Below are 21525 nucleotides of genomic sequence, written 5' to 3'. Positions count from 1 at the left end.
GGGAGGCAACGCGTTCACCCAGTAGCCCTGGGTTCGATTCCTGGCCAAGTCAGGGGTTTTTAATTGTAAATGATTAATATGCCTGACCTGGGGATTGGGTGTTTGTGTTGTGCTTAACGATCCTTTCCTCACATTCAACACTCTACACTTCTGCAATTCCACTTACACGCAGAATTCATATCATATTGTGAAAGTAGTGGCAAAAGATCTATAGAGGTCAACGCCACAAACAAATATCATTTTCAAAAAAAAAAAAAAAAAAAATTAAATTGCACGTCTCTTAGAGTAGAACGCAGCCGGGAAGGCAGTTTCAAGAGGATTGCGCAGTAACATTCCCGCACTTTGTAGTGTGACGTGTTTTTCGCTGAGCCAATAGAATCATTTCAGTAAGAGGTGCCTGTTTGTGCGGGTCACGAGTGAATGTTTCGAGTTTTATTTGTAAATATCATAATCAACGAATTTAGGGAACTATTTGCGTGTGTACGATAGATCCAGGAAGAGCAAAATGACAAGTATTCCATCGACAGGTGAGGGAAATAGTATTTAAAGTGTATTTGTATTTGGTAAGCATGCAGCAGCAGGCATTCATAGGCGGAGAAGGTGAGGAACGCCATGTTGCCACGCTTCAAAAGAAGACAGCACTCGCGTGTGGTATTGGCCTGCAAACAGTACAGAGGATAAAACAAGCTTCGGAAATAAAAATAATGCAGTGTTCAGGTCGCCACGGAAGAACCCTTAGCCAGTGACGGACCTCGGTGATTTCAATAAAAATGTTTTGCGTACTACAAAATTTGATATGTATAAAAACGGCGAATATCCTATGGCATTGAAACTGTCCCGTCCATTTACCTTCCTTAATATCTCGAAAATTTTCCTCAACAATTTCTTGGGGTTTGATGTTAAAATTTAATTTAGACTTTCAGGAAACATTTAAGCCCACGAAAAGTATAGGTCATCGCTTTGGAATTCAAGATATAACTGGATGAAAAAATGTTACATATTCATGCTGTTATGCGCTCTGCACTTCGCCTTTCATTTCTCTCGCCTTCTATTTACCTTCTTTAATATCTCGAAAATTTTCCTCAACAATTTCTCGGGGTTTGATGTTAAGAATTAATTTAGACTCTCAGGAAACATTTAAGCCCACGAAAAATATAGGTCATCACTTTGGAATTCAAGATATAACTGGATGAAGAAATGTTTACACATTCATGCTGTTATGAGTAGCCAAATTGGCATCACAGCACCTCATACTTCTGTCTCTCTCTGCGCAACGAAACCGCCTTCCGGGCTGCGTTCTACTCTAGCGCTGTGCGAAAAAATAGGCAGGACGCCATACATTGTTTCCAATGTAAGGTAGGCCTTGGGGAAGTTTTGACAATAATGGCAGGCCACATTCCCTACTGCCATCACAACCGAGTTCGGAAGTTTCTACTATAACGACAGGCTAACTTCACAACCGCTATTCACAGTTGAAATGGAGTTTTCATTATAAAGACAGGCCCCTTTTCTTAATGCCAGTCACTATTCAGTTGGATTTCTTCGATTATAATCGAGAAATGCAGCGCTATCTAAGGTATCAACAATCGAAACACAAGAATAAATCATAGGACTGTAGATCTCTCCAAATTGAACTGCAATTTTGCTATCAGTTTTTTAATACGACTTACCGTTTAGAAAATAACTACCCTGAAACGAAGGTCTGCACCATCATTAAAGTGCATCCATATTTTTATATTTTCAGGGGCCAAAAGTTATACACTTGAACAGCTTGGAATTTTTCCTCAAAGAACAGTGTGTCCAGGTTTAGGGATCAGCAATTGTATACGTATGGATAAATTAAGGAAGAAAGTAATACAGTTAAGAAGTTTCTCTCCTCACATTCAACACTTTAAACTTCCGCCATTTACAAAATAGATGCAGGTTCCTCATATATGGTGCAAGTAGGGGCAAAAGATCTCTCTAGTTCGACGCCCCCAACAAATAGCATTTTTTTTTTTTTAAATACAGTTAAGAAAGTTGAAATTAATAGGAAATGGGATTATAACTGAGGAGTCGGATAGGACAAATACGTAAATACCTAGTGGATGTATTGGAAAATAAAATACCCCTCAATAAATTGTGATGGTATGAGTTACGGATATAAGAAGGTGGCAACAGAGGAGAAATTTAGGGGCATGAATTCTTAGGTAAAGAGATAAGAGGATGACTTAAGCCTAAAGAGGCAAGGCAGAGGCAAGAAATTAAAGCGGAAAACAGAAGTAGAATAGAAATACAGTAAAAATTATAGCAAATTCCAGAAAACACCTTACGCTGTGAAATAATGGGCTACACTCCGCAGTACTGTGCAGATATTAACAAAAAGCCACCTAGTGCTATCCAAGGACAATTTGTAACCTCCAACGGTATTCCGCCAATATCCTGCAAAATGGCCGATTAACGTCTCTCTTACTTTCTACCCAAGGAACAACCACATGTTTTCAGTAATTATGACAAAAATGGCAATATGCTACTTCCCTGCTGGCAAGCAGTCAGAGACGTTGCCATGGTAACATGTAGGTTTGTTTGATGTAGATGTTGATTCCCATAGGGAACCTACAATATTTTTCCCAAATGAGTAAATTTATAATACCAATATAATGGTCCGTTATTGGACATTATAAATTTTCCAGCTAACTCATTCTTGGTTGCCTGCGTTTCACCCTCGTGTGCTAAGTTAGGCTCGTCAGTTGGGACTTAGCACACCACCCAAGACGCAAGGCTAGTGCATACCGTGGAGGCCACTGCATAGGCTACTTGAAGCCACCAGCAGTGCCAATGCACTATGAGAGCTATGTCTCATTTTTAAAAATAGATGCCTGCCTGGCCATCAAATGATGTAGATGTTGATTCCCATAGGGAAAGCAGGCAACCAAGAATGAGTTAGCTGGAAAATTTATAATGTCCAATAACGGACCATTATATTGGTATTATAAATTTACTCATTCGGGAAAAATATTTTAGGTTCCCTATGGGAATCAACATCTACATCATTTGATGGCCAGGCAGGCATCAATTTTTGAAAATGAGACATAGCTCTCATAGTGCATTGGCACTGCTGGTGGCTTCAAGTAGCCTATGCAGTGGCCTCCACGGTATGCACTAGCCTTGCGTCTTGGGTGGTGTGCTAAGTCCCAACTGACGAGCCTAACTTAGCACACGAGGGCGAAACGCAGGCAACCAAGAATGAGTTAGCTGGAAAATTTATAATGTCCAATAACGGACCATTATATTGGTATTATGTAGGTTTGTTGTCGGTCTATTGGGCACTCAATGCAGAGCATGAGACTCGCAGAAAATAGTATGTTTTTCCGTCATTTGAAGAGTAAGTGAAATTATGTACATAACAAAAGTTATTTGTAATGAAGGAATGTTTCACATATAGTCCATGGATTTTACAGTAAATCAATAGTGTAAGAGAAAAAGGAAGAAAACTGATCTGGTTTTCTGATAAACCCCCCATGTATTCACGCAGTCCTGCCCAGGGAGTGGTGCCCCTGCCTATGTGAGTCCCAGAGCACACTGACCCGGTGTGTAACATCTGGTAAGGGTCCCAGCTCAGGGTTACGAGTGAAGACCTCAACGACTTCTACAGCAGAGAAGGTGGACTTTGGTACAGTGGAGATGGTGGAAGAGGCAGCCCTGTATTCAGGGATTAATGTATTCAGTACAACCTACTGCCTTGTAAGTTGAAGTGCCTGGACAACAAAGGCTAAGGGAGAAAACCCTGAAAGAAAATCTCTGTCTGTGTTAGGCTCAGCAGGTCAACAAAGAGATTACTGAAGAAGTTGCTTTCAAGAATAATATGAGCCTCGGATGTAGGAATTCACGAGAAAGACATCAGTTTGGTGCGAATGACGGTTTACAGCCCGATGTTACACCAGCTACCCAAATCAAACGAGACAAAGTATCAGAGTGGGAACATTAAATATCCTGACATTGACAAACAAAACTGAAGAGCTGATCGACTGCATGGAAAGGAGGAAACTTCTGATCATGGGCCTGAGTGAAACAAAGTGGAAGAAAACTGGGAAAATGAATATCAGATTGGACTATAGTGTCTACTGGTCTGGAAATGAAGTAGAGTCTAAAAATGGAATAGGATTTTTAATACATAAAGATATAGATGCTTGTAGTGAAATTGAGTTTGATAGTGAAAGGATAATTAAGTTATCTGTGAACTTAGGAGGGGAAAAAGTACAATGTGATCAAAGTCTATGCTCCACAGGTAGCATGCTCAAAAGAAGAAAAGGCCAACTTCCTTAATAACTTGGAAGAACACACAGAGTATGACAATCTAATTGTAACGTGTGATTTTAATTCACAAGTTGGCTCATAACAAATAGCATATGAATCCACACTGGGCCCTCATGGAATGGGAAACAGAAATGAAGAGGGAGAATATATGCTAGATCTATGCATGATTACAACCTGATAGTGAGTAACACTTGTTTCAAGAAAAAGGACTCCCATAAAATCACAAGATATAGCTGAGATGATAAAAGAGGTACAGTACTAGATTATATTCTGATAGATCAAAATGTATGGGAAAATGTCAATGATGTCAAGGCCATTCCAAGTGAAGACCTTGGTGGAGACCATAGACTGTTGGTTGCAGTTATTGCAGAGAAAAGACCTCCCAAAGTCTGTAACAAAAGAGTCCCAAAAATATAAACTTGGTTACTAACCGAGCCAAGTGTAAAGGAAGAATTCAGGGAAGGTGTCTGCAGGTTGTTGCTGAGAGAAGAACTGAAATTGGTAGATGAAGAATGGGATACTCTAAAGAAGGTTGCGGTTGACAGCAGATAAAGAATGTGGACGACAGAGTCAAATAAGAAAACCTGAAGAAACTACCTGGTGGAATGGAAATAGAAGAACTCAAAATGAATCTATCCAATCTGTAGAACTTCCTAATGGTGAGGTGACTAGGGATAAGACCAAAATATTACAGGAGTTCCAAAGGCACTTTGAAACTTTGCTGAAGTGTTACGAAAATGTCACTCCATTAGACGACAAACCTTATGATTTTGGCAGCAGAAATACCACTAGTCTGACATGGTTGGAAGTAGAGATAGCAATATCTAAACTGAAAAACAACACATCAACTGGATCAGATGAATTATGTGTTGAGATGATCAAAGCACTAGGAGAGGTTGGATAACATTGGATGTACAGGGTACTAAATATAATCTGGAAAGAGAATGTAATACCCAATGATTGGAAGCAAGGAGTCATCATCCCATTGTTGAAAAAAGGTGATAGAAAGAAATGTACCAACTACAGAGGTATAACTCTGCTGTCACATGGCCTCACAATCTACAAATCCATCCTTGAGAGCAGGATTAGAAAATATGTTGAACCTAAACTTCAGGAGGAATAACATGGATTTAGACCTCATAGAACAACTATAGACCTCATTTTTGCCACCAGAATGCTCTATGAGAAGTATTGGGAGAAAGGTAAAACACTCATAACCGTTTTTTTTTTACATCGAGAAAGCATATGATCATGTACCACGCAGGCATATATGGGAATTTTTGAGACATAAGAAAGTGCCCGATGACATCATAACAAGAGTACAACAATTATATGATGAAGCCAAGTGTTGTGTCCAGGTCCAGGATGGAAGGTCAGGTTGGTTCGAAACGAAGAGTATAATCCAGCAAGGAAGTTGACCTTCACCACTTCTCTTTATAATCATAATGGATAAAGTTTTAAAAGCGGTGAAAAGAAAGGATTCAACAACTAATGCCCTGGTTTTTGCTGATGCTGTAATGTAATGGTATGGGGTGAGACAGAAGCGGAAGTTCAAACTACTGTAGACTAGATCTTTGGCATGAAGCTTTTACAACATTAGGTCTCAAAATCAGCAAAACGAAGGCAGTTAGCTTGGTGATGAGTAGAAACTCTCCAACTGTTCATCTAAGAATTGGAGATAAGGAGATGGCTATTGTATACAACTTTCACTATTTAGGTAGTGTTCCGTCATCAGACTATCATACATTAAGAAATCAGCAACAGAATACAAAAAGCTTCCAAATTCTATCACGATGTACGTCAAATACTTTGGGATGAAACGTTTCTGTTAGTTCCAAGATCAGCTTGTACAAAATATATCTAGTACCTATATTGACATATGGCCTGGGAGCAGCAACACTTACTGGACCAATAAAGAGTCGTCTTCAGGCAACAGAAATTAAGTTCCTCCATTCTTGTCTACAAAAAACAAAAATGGATAAAATAAGGAATGTGGCTAAAAACAAAGACAAAAAAGATTGGCCCCAACTACAGAAGGCACTAATAGATGCAGCGACAACCACCATCCCGGCAGTCAGAAAGAACAAACATCCATGGTGGACAACTACTTGTGACAAAGCAATAGAAGAGAGAAAGCAAGCATGGCTAAAATGGAACCGAAACAAAAGTCTGGAAAACCATAAAAACTTCTTAGAAGTTAGGAAAACTGCTACTAAAATTATCAGGAACACCAAGAGGCAGTACAATAAAAATATCATTGAACAAGCAGAGAGGGATTTTCAAAGAAACAACACTAGAGACTTCTACCAAACTTTTAAATCTCAAATAACACCCTATTCAGCCCCTACACTTCACCTTCGGGGAGCTGACGGAAATCTGAAAATGAACAATGAAGAGTGCACCACAGTTCTAGCAGAGTATTTCAACAACCTTCTAAATTCAAGGGAACCCAAGGAGAAACTGCATTTCGAACCTCAGAATGTTACTAAGTCGGACTCTCTCCCACTAACAAAGGGGGGAGATCAAGAAAGCCATTTCAGAATTGAAATGTAACAAAGCAGCGGGCGAGGATGGAATCATAGCAGAGCTCTGGAAATACGCTGATGAGGAGTCAATCCAAAGTATCCATGAAATCATATCAAACATCTGGGTGACAGAAGCGTTGCCTAGCGACTGGACCTCAACTATCATCCACCCGTTACACAAAAAAGGCGACAAATCAGATCTCAACAACTACAGAGGGATTTCCCTTGTATCAGTGACGTATAAGATACTCTCCAAAGTATTACTCACAAGAGTAGAGGCTCAACTAGACTCCTGCATCGGAGAGTACCAGGCTGGGTTTCGCAAGTCAAGGTCATGCGCCGAACAAATCCTGAACCTCAAAACCATCATCACTTACAAAAACCTAAAGCGCCTCACCCTACGTGGCAACATTTGTTGACTTTCAGAAGGCTTACGATTCAGTAGATAGAGAGTCACTCTTCCAGGCACTCGCTGAACTGGGACTAGATAAGAAAACCTTGAATCTAGTGAAAGCAACTCTTACCAACACTACTGCCAGAATCAAATTCAGAGGGGAACTGTCCCAGAGATTTGAGATCAAAACAGGTGTTACACAAGGGGATGGCCTATCTCCAATCCTCTTTAATTGCCTACTTGAAAAAGTCATTCGTGAGTGGACGAAAATGCTACAGGATGACTGGATTGAGAATTGGCTACAAGAAAGACAAGTTAACAGTCAACTGTTTAGCCTTCGCAGGCGACCTTACACTCCTGGCATCCAGTGTGGAGGAAGCTATCCATCAACTATCCTCTCTCGACCACATAGCAGCTAAAGTAGGGCTGAAGATCGCCATCAACAAAACACAGTTTATCACCAACATCAAAGATGCACCCAAATCAATCCCACTGGGGGACAAAACAGTACAAAGGACTAACTCCTTCAAATACCTAGGAGAATGGATAACCCCAAACATGAATGAAGATCAGGCCATGAACAGCAGATTCATCAAATTGGAAAATGCCTACCACCTATGTAAGAGTATGTAAAAATCCAAATCCCTCTCCCTTAACCTCAAAATCAGGCATTACACTACTGTAGTGAGACCGTCAGTACTATACGCCTCAGAATGCCTAAACATGGTAAGAAAAGGGCAGCTTAGAAAACTGGAGCTGAAGGAAAGGAAGATCCTGAGAAAAATCATGGGCCCCATTAAAGAAGAAGGCAAGTACAGAATCAGGCACAACAACGAACTGTACCAACAATTGGAGAGCATTACAACATCTATAAGGAAGAGGAGATTGAACTTCTACGGTCATGTCATGAGAATGGACAATCAGAGGCTCACCTCCAGAATCTTCCACACCATCTCTAGAGGGAAAGCGACTAATGCCAAGTGGGCAAGACTCGTCAGAAAAGACCTTCAAGAATTGGACATTGCTCCCAGTGAAATTTATGAATAGGTACAGAACGTTGATCAGAACATCAAACTCTCTCCAGTCACTAACAGAAAAAACAGTACGTCCGGGAGGAGGTGTGAAATGGACTCAGGAGCGAAAAGACATTCACAGTGCAAGAATGAAAGAGTACTGGTCAAAGAAGAAAGCTGCTAGAGATAAGAACCACGTGGTCCATAGCAGGCCCAAACGGAACTTAAAAAAAGGAATGTGGCTATCCAGCAACAGCTTGGATTGGAAAGAACCTTGCTGGAGACTCTAGAAGTGAAGAGATTGTAATGGTATGGTCACATGAAAAGAATGGATCCTCACAGGACTCCTTGAACATACTTTGACCACAATTTCCTGGGAAGAGACCAAGAGGAAGACCTCGTGATGTTTGGGAAAAACGATATTGAAGGACCTTGACATTAGAGATGTGAACTGGCATCACTTATATGAGCAGCATCTGTGGATGGATAGGACAAATTGGAGGAGGCTCGAACACAACCGCACCCAGCTTGCTGGAGTGAAGAAATGATGATGATGATGATGATGATGATGATGATGATGATGATGCATATCGAAACCTTCCTCAGAATGAGTATACTCTAAATATGAAGTTTAGTTGAGATCTATCCAGCCATTTCGCTGTGATGGTGGAACAAACAAACACACAAAAAATAAGAACCACCGATACGGTCTTAAGTTGACCTAAAACGGATAAATATCTGAAAAATTGGCAAAACAAACAAAATTACAGATAGCGGACCCTCTACAACTTTATTTATGTAGATTGGAGATATTGTATACACCATTTACAGGGAGAGATAAACTTAATGTGCCATTGTATTTATGAGCTGGAGCAGGTTCTATGTGACCAGTAGTGCACATGGCCTCACCACGGAGGGCCGTAACATGATACACTGATGTAATATCTTTAACTGAGAATTTATAGTACTCAAGGTTTTGTTTAACCTATACTTCACACATATGTTAAAAATTTTCACCATTTCTATCCAAGCACATGCCTCAGTGGCACATGAAGTTCTAGAAAACTTGCTGTACTCCATTTTGGCTTATTTAGCATATTACACTTGTGATGTCTCACTTGAGAGCCTTCAGACTGCAGGAATTTTTCCTGTACACTTTCTCTTTGAGATTACCTCAAAGATAATCACGAGCTGTTAAGTCAGAGCTTGTGTCAGACATTGCTTTACCTTATTCTGGACCGAGCTCGATAGCTGCAGTCGCTTAAATGCGGCCAGTATCCAGTAATCGGGAGATAGTGGGTTCGAGCCCCACTGTCGGCAGCCCTGAAGATGGTTTTCCGTGGTTTCCCATTTTCACACCTGGCAAATGCCGGGGCTGTACCTTAATTAAGGCCACGGCCGCTTCCCTTCCACTTCCTAGGCCTTTCCTCTCCCATCGTCGCCATAAGACATATCTGTGTAGGTGCGACGTAAAACAAAATAGCAAAAAAAAAAAAAAGAAAAAAAAGAAAAAACTTTATCCTGTCTCTTTCCTCTTCATAAAGAACTACACCACAGTACTTTCTGATGGCCGGGGCCGATGACCTTCGATGTTAGGCCCCTTTAAACAACAAGCATCATCATCATCACTTTCTGATGGCCAGACAGGCCCCAGAGGTCATCTTTGAAAGTTTTATGAGCATACAACTTTTTCTTAAAACATTACATGTCAGCAAGAAATATTGTGTGTTCAGATACAAGCCCTTAGCTGGCTGGCAGTGAGTGAAAACCTTCCTTAGTCATCTCTTCGGAAATCTCCTATACCTTGCTTGGAGATCCTGAATTCCTGACTGCCCTAATGATGCGTTAGTTGTACGTCACTCTGAACTTGCCTACAAGTTTATATACACGTTGCCCCTTATGAAATGCCGTTCAGCTGTAGCTTATATCTGTCAGTTATCTTGATCTCAAGATACACATTTTCATTATTCTGCGCTTAACCCGCACCAACAGATTGGAGAGCTGTTCTTCCTCTCTTGTCCACTGATGGTTATATGCAAAATATTGTACAAGTGATTTATTCTTCAGTAGTATGTACAGTTTCAACTTTTTTTTTTTTTTTCCCCCACACTTTTTTTTTGACATAGCACATGAGTTATCACAAAAATTAAGATGCTGTTTGAATTATGATAGTGCTCCTTCTTTTGCTCTTTGGTCATTATGTAAAAGAAACCAAAATATAATATAACCCATGTCCTTATTAAAGTTATTAATCATTCTATGAACTTTATTTCAATTACCTAATGTCTGACTATTTGGTCGAAAGGTAAGTGTAGTGGTTCAGAAGACCCCAGATTTGATTCCCAGCCGGATCAGGGCTTTTAATCTTAAATGGTTCATTTCCTTGTTTCGGGAGCTGGATGTTTGTGCTGCTCCCAACATCGCTACAACTCATACACAACACAATCCTTCACCACAATAACACTCAGTTTCCCATACATGGGAGATGATATCCATACTTGTCAGTGTGCTGTTGTTGTTGGTTTATCATTGCACTAACACACAAAAAGTTTTCGGTGACTGAAGGACAGGGAAGAGCTAGGATTGGGAAGGCAGTGGCCGTGGCCTTAATTATGATAAAACTCATTTGACGGGTGTGAAAATGGGGAAACCCTGTAAAACTATCTTCAGGGCTGTTGACAGTGAGATTCAAACCCACCATCTCCCGAATGAATGCTCTCAGCTACACAACCCTAACTGGATGGCATACTTGCTCAGTATTTTATTGTTATTGTTATTATTTATCTTCATCCAAACCCTGAGAGAGAGAGAGAGAGAGAGAGAGAGAGAGAGAGAGTAAAGTTAGCAGGGGATACACTAACCTGATGTTTAGAAAGTTGTTGTTTATTACAGACTGTTGTAGTAATGAAAGGGCTGGTTTAATTGTAAGGACAATGATTATGTTAAGTGGACTCATCTAGCTTGTCTGATTACTCACAAATCCAATATTTCTTCAGCATTTGAAAGATCATCTTCTGAACATCAACTTGGAATTTTTTTTTAAATTTATTCTTTTTACTTTGGATTTATGAATGAAGTGTTTGATATTTTATATTATGAATGAGGCATTTGGGAAAGTTTGAAAATAGGTCTGTCTGGAGATTGTACTGTAGTATTACTTCTAATATTTCAGATCGTCTTGGTGGTAATGTGGAGGAAACTGTGGCAGCACTTGATCTTGGTGGAGGTTCAACCCAGATCACGTTTGCCCCAACTGATGCTATTACTCTCAAGCAAACAAAACCAGAATTTCTCCACCATATCTCAGCTTTCCACCAAAACATCACAATATATACCCACAGGTACATGGTTTTCAGACTGTTCGATGTATTCGTGAAGCTTAAGTTATTGCTAGAGATGCTTGTTCTTTACTTTGCTAAATTACCATTTCCAAGGCTAAACTGATGTCAGTTGGTGAGAAACGTTGGAAGACTGAATGCCAGGTAGGAAATACAAAACTGAAACAAGCGTGGATCATTTCAAAGCCAATGCACTCAGTGGTATTCTGTGAGAAAGTAGTGAATACTCGGACAAAACATACTTTGCTGAATGGGAGTGAAAGCTGGGTGAACTCGGGATATTTGACTCATAAGTTAGAAGTAAAAGACATGAAGTAATAGGAATGAATGTGGTTACAAATAGATTGGAACAGGGTACTGAGAATTAGGAAGTAAAGTCTCAATTAGAAATGAACTTGAAGGATGAAAAAACTGGCTTCAAGTGTGGAGTTATGTGAGGTTAATGGAGGAGGATAGGTTACATAGCAGAGTGCGAACTTTGGCCATGGAAGGTGGAGACAAAAACGATAATGTGTAGAATCAATTCATTATTATTTTAAAATAAAAGGTGTAGAACTACAGTGAAACCTTGTTTGTGCATTCCGCATGAACACATTTTCCCGCTTAGCACGTTGTAAATTCGAAGTCCCGATTCTCATCATATTAAATCTATATAAAAATATCTCGCTTATCGCATCACGAATTTTCGCTGTTACCGCTTAGTACAATCACATTTTTCCTAGCCCCGAAAATTATATTTGTCATCCCTTGTGAAACAAACGTGCTTTCCAACTCGGGTAAGGTCCGTCGCTACAGTTGCATGATTACGGAAAAAGCCCTTAAATTCCTGAATTTCACAGGATAAGTTGTACATTCAGGGAGCAAGCCATTAGCCTCAAAAATGTTTAGTTTTGCTCGCCGGTTAGCAGCAAGATTGCTGAATAATACAGTGAGTCTATTTGAGCTTGTATTTCGCATTCCATTCAGAAGTTAGAAATGTATTTTGTGTTGAGTGGCATAGTGAAGTTTTGTCACGTGATACGGTAAACTGTATCTGGATTAGGAACATAATCACGTGAAATTACCTAGTATGCTGCATATTTATCTTGTGATAGCCTAGTTATGGATATGGAAAAAGTCGTGAAAATGCTTACTAATGAAGACAGAATTAAAATCTTTCAGAAAGTGGACTGACATCCTCATCTTTAAGCACGCAGAGGTCACAAATGTTTAACGTGCACCTTCGACTTTTGACTCCACCATTCGACTTGCTCGAAGCGTTTCAAAATGGCGGTCAAAGTTATTCTTCCTGATTCCTCCCATTCGCATATGGTCAAGTGTAATCTCCAATTCATTGTCTGAGTGTGACCAGAAAATAATGTTTAATAACCCATTGCTCCGAAATAAAAGGCTTCTACTAACATTCGTTTTAGAAAGAGCATGATTTGCAATAATACTTGTATATTTTTATTGGCTCCCGTGCGTATGTTTTCATATTTGTTGTGTGGTGTTTTACACACCTTTCAAAGCACTTGATATTTTATAAGCCCCAGCAGAGGTGGTTTTCATATTTGATCTTTCTTGTTTTTCACACCTTTTAATACTTTCCTGTCATCTTTAGAAATGTTAAATATAGTTTTCACGGTACCCACGGATACGCGACGTAAAATGCCCTCAAGGCGGAAAAAATCATATCTAGTGTTTCCATATCGCTGTTGGATAGTTTTTATTCACATATTCAATAGTACGTTTTCTCGCTTAACATGTTCAGTTTTGTTGTCTCCTGCAGAAACGTCTTAACGAGGTTTTACTGTAATTGAAGCCTCAGAGTTAATTACAAATAGAGGATTGTGGAGGGTTTCAGACTGAAAGTTGAACGGCATAACAGCCTGTAATTAAATATATATGTGTTGTATGTTCTATAATAACTTAAAAAAAAAATCTTTCCTTAACAGCTACCTGGGGCTTGGACTGATGGCAGCTCGTAAGGCCATTCTCTCTGTTGGCAATGAGAAGGACTCCAGAGTACTGAAGAGTGAGTGCATCAATCCCATCATCTCCACAGAGTGGACTTACGGAGGAGTGACTTATAAAGTTGAGTAAGTGGAGCATTATCCAGTTTTATCCTAATTAATTTCTCCATTCACATGTGATTATTTTGCATCAAAAAACACCAAAAGTGTAATATCTCTATATTTTGGTTATGGGTGCTGAAATGATGAAATGCTGAAGTAATAATATGTTCAAACCCCACTTTCGGCAGCCTGAAGATGATTTTTCTGTGGTTTCCCATTTTTCACACCAGGCAAATGCTGGGGCTGTAACGAAAATCACGGTCCCTTCTTTCCCCCTCCTAGCTCTTTCCTATCCCATCATCACTATGAAACCTATCTGTGTTGGTGCGACGTAAAAGCAAATTATAAATTGGTTATACTGGAACAGCTGAACAAGTGAATGTAATCAAATTACCATGACTGAAAAGACGTACAAGAGATACTACTCTTAAAACCTCATGATTTATATAAATAATGACATAAATTACTTAAAAATAATTTACTTAAAATGTTGTTAGAATAGAGAGAAAGGATTTGTTATAAATATGCTATTTTCATGTGTAATATGGAAGAGGTGGAGGGATGTCACAGGAACGCTGAATCCAAAACATGCTATCCTTCTTAACAAAAGATATGTAGAGCTGTTGTCCGTCCTGCGACATTTTGGGGAAAGGAGTGTTAGCCTACAAACAAAATCTCTTCACATCGTGGAAGTACTAATTGTGCATTGCAGACTGGGACTCTCCCAGGACCATATTTGCAATAATACTCTAAAAAGACATTTTGGCAGCACCTCTGTCCATGAGAAAAATGTGAGAAGGATGGTTACTGTGGCTTGGACACGCCTTGAGAGCAGCCCGTGGAATGTTCCCTAACATATCCTACCATCAAAAGATCGAAGCCAGTATCCAAATTGCAGACCTAAACAACGATCAGAGAACTCCATCGATGCAGACTTACGAGTAAAATCTGCAAACACCCAGAACAGAGTGAAGTGGCGATTGGAGATCCAATGAGCGGATCCTGCATCTGTGGGACAAGGGTTTGGAGAAAATGATGATGAAATGTTTTTATTTTTAATACTCTCCCGACCAAGCCCATATTTTATACTTGTCCCCCTCCCCAAATCAGGAAATTTTAATGGTTAAAAAAAAATTCCTCCTCTGTACCTACTCATTAGATCTTAACTTGTAATAGGTGATCTCAAAGGAGCAGTCTCCTACATTTATAACCCATGTACTCCCTTCAAATATTCTGAATAATGTACAAGTATTGGAAAGGCACAAAAATGTAGGATGCTAAAAGGTTTGTTTTGTCACCTATTCAATACATATAAATTTTACAATGTAGGAATTTGTTATTGATTCCACTTGAGACATGTTTCGCCCTTCATTGAGGGCATCATCAGTCAAATCATCTCCTCAAGGCAAAAATCAGGTACCTGGTTAGTAGTTGACATGCACAAATTAATATATATTATTAATACACATTACAAAAATTAAGTATGAGAAACAGTTGTACAATAGTGATGGTTGAACATATAGGTTTATAGAATAAGAAGTCAGCAGCAATGCATAAAATTAAAATAGTAGAGTTCGGCAGTGGTGCTCTGGAGAACAGTTGACGCAATCATAGGAAAATATAAAGTTTTAAAAATATTTACATTATAACAATCAGGGGAGAAAGGGTGTAGTGCTCGGCGTCAATGTTTGTAACCAAAAATTAATGTCAGTGGTTGGTAACTATACAGTATTTACATTGTCCAATTGAACAGTTGAGAATTTTACAATTTATATACATCTTTACACAAGAGCAGCTTGGTGAGCAAGGATATAAAAAAATCTAGTACCAAGTGCGTCCTGTTGTTTCAAAGGTTGGAAGAAGAATGTAGCATTGACACTTCAGAAATATGCAGAGTGGTTTATCTTAGTTAAAATCACCGGGGGTAGGGAAATATTCCATAGCCAAATGAGGTTTTCTAGGCATCAAGCTGAAAGTTGTCTGGTTGCAGCACCGAGATCGGTACGGAGACTGGTCAGTGTGGATGGAGACTCATGGGTATTCAGTGTGTTTGAATGGCAACAATGATGACAGTTATTTGTAGGTAATTGCTTATTAGGAATATGTTGTGGGTTGAAACTTTCGCTTATTCTTTTAGTTGACTTCTGTAGCTTCGAATGTTATGTGAAGACATCGGTGTGAGATGCCGGTGAGACTAAATTGATATTATTCCATGGAAAAAAGTATGACAGACCTTGGGATGAAGTTATTGTTTTTTGTTGCTGGTCTGGTGAAATAGAATAGGGTTGCTTGTGTTGTGAACTGAACTTCCACTTCATACAATAAAACTTTCAACAACACGCCAGAACCCAGCGCACATCGGCACGAATATGGCGTGCCACTGCGGCTCCTCTTCGCAGTCAGAATGAGAAGGTGCCTCATCCCAGCTACTACGCTCTGACTCTGCAGTTACTGTATACATTCTAATCTCTCCATTGCAGTTCACAACACAAGCAACCCTATTCTGTTTCACCAGACCAGCAACAAAAAACAATAACTTCATCCCGAGGTCCGTCATACTTTTTTCCACGGAATAATATCAATTTAGTCTCACCGGCATTTCACACCGATGTCTTCACATAACATTCGAAGCTACAGAAGTCAACTGAAAGAATAAGCAAAAGTTTCAACCCACAACATGTTCCTAATAAGAAATTACCTACAAATAACTGTCATCATTGTTGCCATTCAAACGCACTGAATACCCATGAGTCTCCATCCACACTGACCAGTCTCCGTACCGATCTCGGTGCTGCAACCAGACAACTTCCAGCTTGATGCCTATAAAACCTCATTTGGCTATGGAATATTTCCCTACCCCCGGTGATTTTAACTAAGATAAACCACTCTGCATATTTCTGAAATGTCAATGCTACATTCTTCTTCCAACCTGTAAAACAACAGGACGCACTTGGTACTAGATTTTTTTATATCCTTGCTCACCAAGCTGCTCTTGTGTAAAGATGTATATAAATTGTAAAATTCTCAACTGTTCAATTGGACAATGTAAATACTGTATAGTTACCAACCATTGACATTAATTTTTGGTTACAAACATTGACGCCGAGCACTACACCCTTTCTCCTACCTGATTGTTATAATGTAAATATTTTTAAAACTTTATTCTCAACTGTTCAATTGGACAATGTAAATACTGTATAGTTACCAACCATTGACATTAATTTTTGGTTACAAACATTGACGCCGAGCACTACACCCTTTCTCCCTTGATTGTTATAATGTAAATATTTTTAAAACTTTATATTTTCCTATGATTGTGTCAGCTGTTCTCCAGAGCACCACTGCCGAACTCTACTATTTTAATTTTATGCATTGCTGCTGACTTCTTATTCTATAAACCTATATGTTCAACCATCACTATTGTACAACTGTTTCTCATACTTAATTTTTGTAATGTGTATTAATAATATGTATTAATTTGTGCATGTCAACTACTAACCAGGTACTTGATTTTTGCCTTGAGGAGATGATTTGACTGATGATGCCCTCAATGAAGGGTGAAACATGTCTCAAGTGGAATCAATAACAAATTCCTAAATTGTAAAATTTATATGTAATGAATAGGTGACGAAACAAACCGTTTAGCATCCTACATTCCGTATCTTCAGTACGGATAACGATTATCACTTGCAAAGAGACCTGAACGACGGACTGACTAAAGTGATCCTATGTGGTCATAAAAGAAGAAGAAGAAGAGAGAGGAACATGAAAAGGAATACATAATAGGGCAAACACGTTGACAGGTCAGTGGAGGAAGGAGCAGTAGAAAGAGAAGACAAGGATAAACATGAAAATACAAAAGAACAAGGACAGTTTCCACATTTTCATATACAGCAGTCAAGTAGGTTCACTATCAGAATCATCAACATTTTCATTGCAAAGCCTAGGCCTAAACTTTGAATAGTTGTGTGTATTTGAAACATTACGGTTTGGGCCTACTCAAAATTATTTACGATACACAACCTTCAAACCCATCAGTAGTATATCCCAATTCATCTATTTCACTATCACAGTCATCTACATCACTTTCTGTATTACACTATTTTGACTAATTGACCTTCTCTTATCCTATTTCATGCCGTCCTTCCTATTACAATCATAGGTGATCCTTTCACTTCTCTGCATTACACCCTCAGTTTGTGAAAGCTGTTATCAAGTGGCAGAATTTGTTATTGTGTAGAACCACAAACTTGATATTGAATAGATGGACCCTTCTCTACCCTCTGATAGTGATCAGTTGTCAATATGGACCATAACAAATTCGAAAAAAAAATTGTGGGTAGGGAGTTTAAAAAAATGATCTTATGCTTGAGCCCTTAGAAGTTATAGACTTGGATTCTACAGGCTTTAGGCATGGATGCTAGAGTGTTAAGAGCCTAGAAATTACCTGCAAATTACTTTATCAAATTTGCATGTAAATTTTTTGCAACTAAATGGAATTTACAGTATGAATTCTATGGTGTTTTGAACATTTACAGGATTCCTTTTCCTGAAATGATTTAAAGACTCACAACAGCATACCCTAATGTCTGTGATATTTCTTCAAAAAAAAAATTTTTTTTTAAATCGTGACCATTCATATCAGTCTTTGTAATTTTCCATTTTTAATGAATTTTTAACAGTTGCGTTAGTTGTGTAAAGAAAAGAATCAAAAATTTTTGTTCATATATATAAAATATACTACAATGTGAAACACTTTTGAACTGCATCATTTCACGAAATTAATACTTGTTGAAGATCACTGTTTGAAATAACACTGTATCCAACAAATACCTACAGCTATTCCTTCCTAGTCACTGCTTCAAAGCTAGTAAACATGCTCATGGTAGATATTAAAAACTCGTCGTCTTGCGCATTTACCTGCCATAAATTCTTCCAAAGCACACACAGTTGAATGTACGAGTGAATGACGTGTGAATGAAATGTCACAAATGCATCTTAAGTTATCCCATCTATATTTTTATACTCTTCTTTAAGATTTTGCATTTTTCCGTGGTTTTCCATTTTCACACCAGGCAAATGCCGGGGCTGTACCTTAATTAAGGCCACGGCCGCTTCCTTCCCGTTCCTAGGCCTTTCCTATCCCATCGGCGCCATAAGACCTATCTGTGTCGGTGTGACGTAAAGCAAATAGCGGGAAAAAAAAAAGATTTTGCATTGGTTCCTAAGCATAAAAGATTGCAACATAGTTATATTCATTTATTAATAAGTTTTACTTTCATCTAGTCAGTAGGTACTATAGACCCGCCAGTTGCTGGGAGGTGATTGGGTTGCTCTTCAGTGCGCAAGGACCTGTCACAAAATTTTCAGTTAATTTCTTCCTTCGTTTTGGTATTCGTGTTTCATTTTTAAAAGATATTTGTTTAGATGTTTAACATAATTAATTGTCAATGGTAAATCACCATTTATATGGTACAGTAGAAGTCTGCTATAGCAAGAATTCATAACTGCGAAAAATTTACTCGCTATAGCGGATTGTCGTCATATCCGATTTTTTGTAAAAGTCGACAAAAACCCTTCATACACATTAAAATCGTGATGAAACGGCAATCAGTTCATTCAAAACTTGCATCTTAGATTACGGCTTACTCATTCATTATTTTTTGAAATCCCATACTACGTGAAAGTGGATGTTTAATTTTATTCTGAAAAAATTATGGTATCACACCAGAGGCAAACGTTTTCATCTTCAAACAGCGTCAACTAACTGTTTCTGTATCGTGAAATATTTCAAGCACACGTAGACAAATGATAACCTCCTCACTACAAATTTACCTGTGAATAGCTTTTCCGAAATGTAAGTAGACGTGAGAAAATATAAATTATCCTCTGAAATCAGTGATGTACTCTGCCATATCTTGAGGTGTATCATATTCTTACTTAATTTCAGTATATAATACTAAAATTAAGCAATCGTTTACTTCAACTTTTATTTCTAACGAGTGTTTGTTTATAGGGTAAATCATGGGAGACTGCTAGGCCTATCGGCCATGTCATTTATGCATTTATTTCAAAAATGTGTTATCCTCTTTCATTTTGAATTTTCTTTTAGAGAACAGCAGTCGACGGATATTACTAATCGACTCGAACATCACCTTCGAATATAGACGAGAGAGATCACAAGTGTGCATAGTGAGAAAATTATACGATTCAATGATCGATCACATTTCATGGCAAATGTTTGTCTTATTCAAACAGTGTCACCCAACCTAACTTAACTGTACTATATGTATCCTGAAAACATATTCCAAGTGCCTGTAGAGAAATAACATTCTTGCTATAAATTTACATGGGATTGATCACCAAAATTTAACCAGTTGCAACAAAATATAGACAGACGTCTGAAATCAGTGATTCAAAGATACGAGCTTCGTTGATGTTTCCGTATTGAACTGAGATCACAGAGATGAGATATCCATTAGGTTCCACCTATTCAATACTAATTACGTGTTGATGTTACTAATAACTTTTATTCAACTTGGGACCGGTTTCGACCCACAAAATGTCATCATCAGCCATAAAATGAATCACAAATATATAAGCAAAGACATAATAATCAAAACTATTGTGGATACATACTGAAATATGATCATCAAAAATCTTTAACCTTCCATTCACACCATGTGTTAAGATAAATCGCCATAACAAAAGACCAACGGCATAATAATTAAATCTGGCGCAGTGACACATTGAAGTATGCCTATAGTCTCTCACTAATCAAAGAATAAAAGAAGGTTCTTCAATATGTAGTCTTTGTGTATCTGTTTAATAGAAGGCTCCGACAGGCTTACAAAGTAAAAAGTCATTTAAAACATTCACACTTGCTGTGTGTCAACCAGAGCGTCGAGAACTTATTTGAATCACTTGGTATGTAATTTATACTTGATAAAAAAAATTTAACACTGATACATATGAAATTAGTCAGTTGTAAAAGATATTAGTCTTCTTAGGAAATATAAAATGTTATACCTGGTAGGTCTGGAGGGGAGGGGGGAAGAAAAAGATCTTGTTAGGGGAGTAGTAGGTTTAAGGTGGGTCTTGTGAACAGTGTGGTGGTGGTTTGTAACGTGATAGGGTACTGTGTATCATGCTAAATATTGACCTCTTATTTGGAAGATTAAAATACTTGAATACTTTAATTAAAAAAATCAAACAGAATGTTATTTTTTTCTGAGATTTCGTTCAGATTTGAATTGGAGTTGAAGAACTGGTCTAAGTGAATGAAGCAATTTTCTGCGACGTCAAGAATAGGGCCTTTGCCCATATTCATGAACACCTCTACATCTTGTTGTATGTCACTGAAGAATTTGAAGAACCTGCTTAACAACAAATGTTCTTCCTCACATTCACTAGAAGAACACTTTTAACACGTTCATCAAGATTTTAATTTGTACATCAGACTTTTAACCTATATTTAATCACATCTTGGTTCCATTGCCAGTGATCATATGAAAGCACAAAAACCCTTTAAGACTATTATGCTATAACGCATTGTAAAGAAAACAAGTGCCACATATTTCGTATTACAACCTGTGACAATAAAGTTTGGTGAATAGTCCTGTACTATCAACATAGATGAACAATGCACGACAGTGACCTTACTATCCTTCGAAATAGTCCCGTCCCATAACTATGCACTGCTGAGATCGGCGATACATGTCCTGGAAACTTTGCAAGAAGGCTTCCTTTGGGATGGTGTTCAAAAGCCTCGTCACGTTTTGTTGGATGTCGGGAATATTGTCGAATCTCTTTCCTTTCAAAGCGAGTTTGATGCGTGACATTTGGCTCTGACTTTTTTCCAACAAGGGGATCCCAGAGAACACCATTCCATGCTTTAATTAAATG

The 21525-nt window shown here is 38.4% G+C and overlaps 1 protein-coding gene across 2 annotated transcripts in view; it reads left to right on the top strand.

Annotated features, from left to right (window-relative positions):
* NTPase (ectonucleoside triphosphate diphosphohydrolase NTPase) overlaps nt 1-21525 on the top strand; it is an 89372-nt gene that overhangs the window by 47533 nt on the left and 20314 nt on the right. For both annotated transcript variants that reach the window (XM_067155696.2, XM_067155697.2), the window contains exons 7-8: nt 11401-11569; nt 13501-13644. In XM_067155696.2, the coding sequence (XP_067011797.2) occupies nt 11401-11569; nt 13501-13644 (313 nt within the window). The remainder of the gene's footprint in view (nt 1-11400; nt 11570-13500; nt 13645-21525) is intronic.

This window comes from Anabrus simplex, chromosome 11 (assembly GCF_040414725.1).
Source record: "Anabrus simplex isolate iqAnaSimp1 chromosome 11, ASM4041472v1, whole genome shotgun sequence".
NCBI classification, from domain to species: domain Eukaryota; kingdom Metazoa; phylum Arthropoda; class Insecta; order Orthoptera; family Tettigoniidae; genus Anabrus; species Anabrus simplex.
Note: the sequence above shows the minus strand (reverse complement) of the source record. Positions and strands in the feature narration are given on the sequence as shown.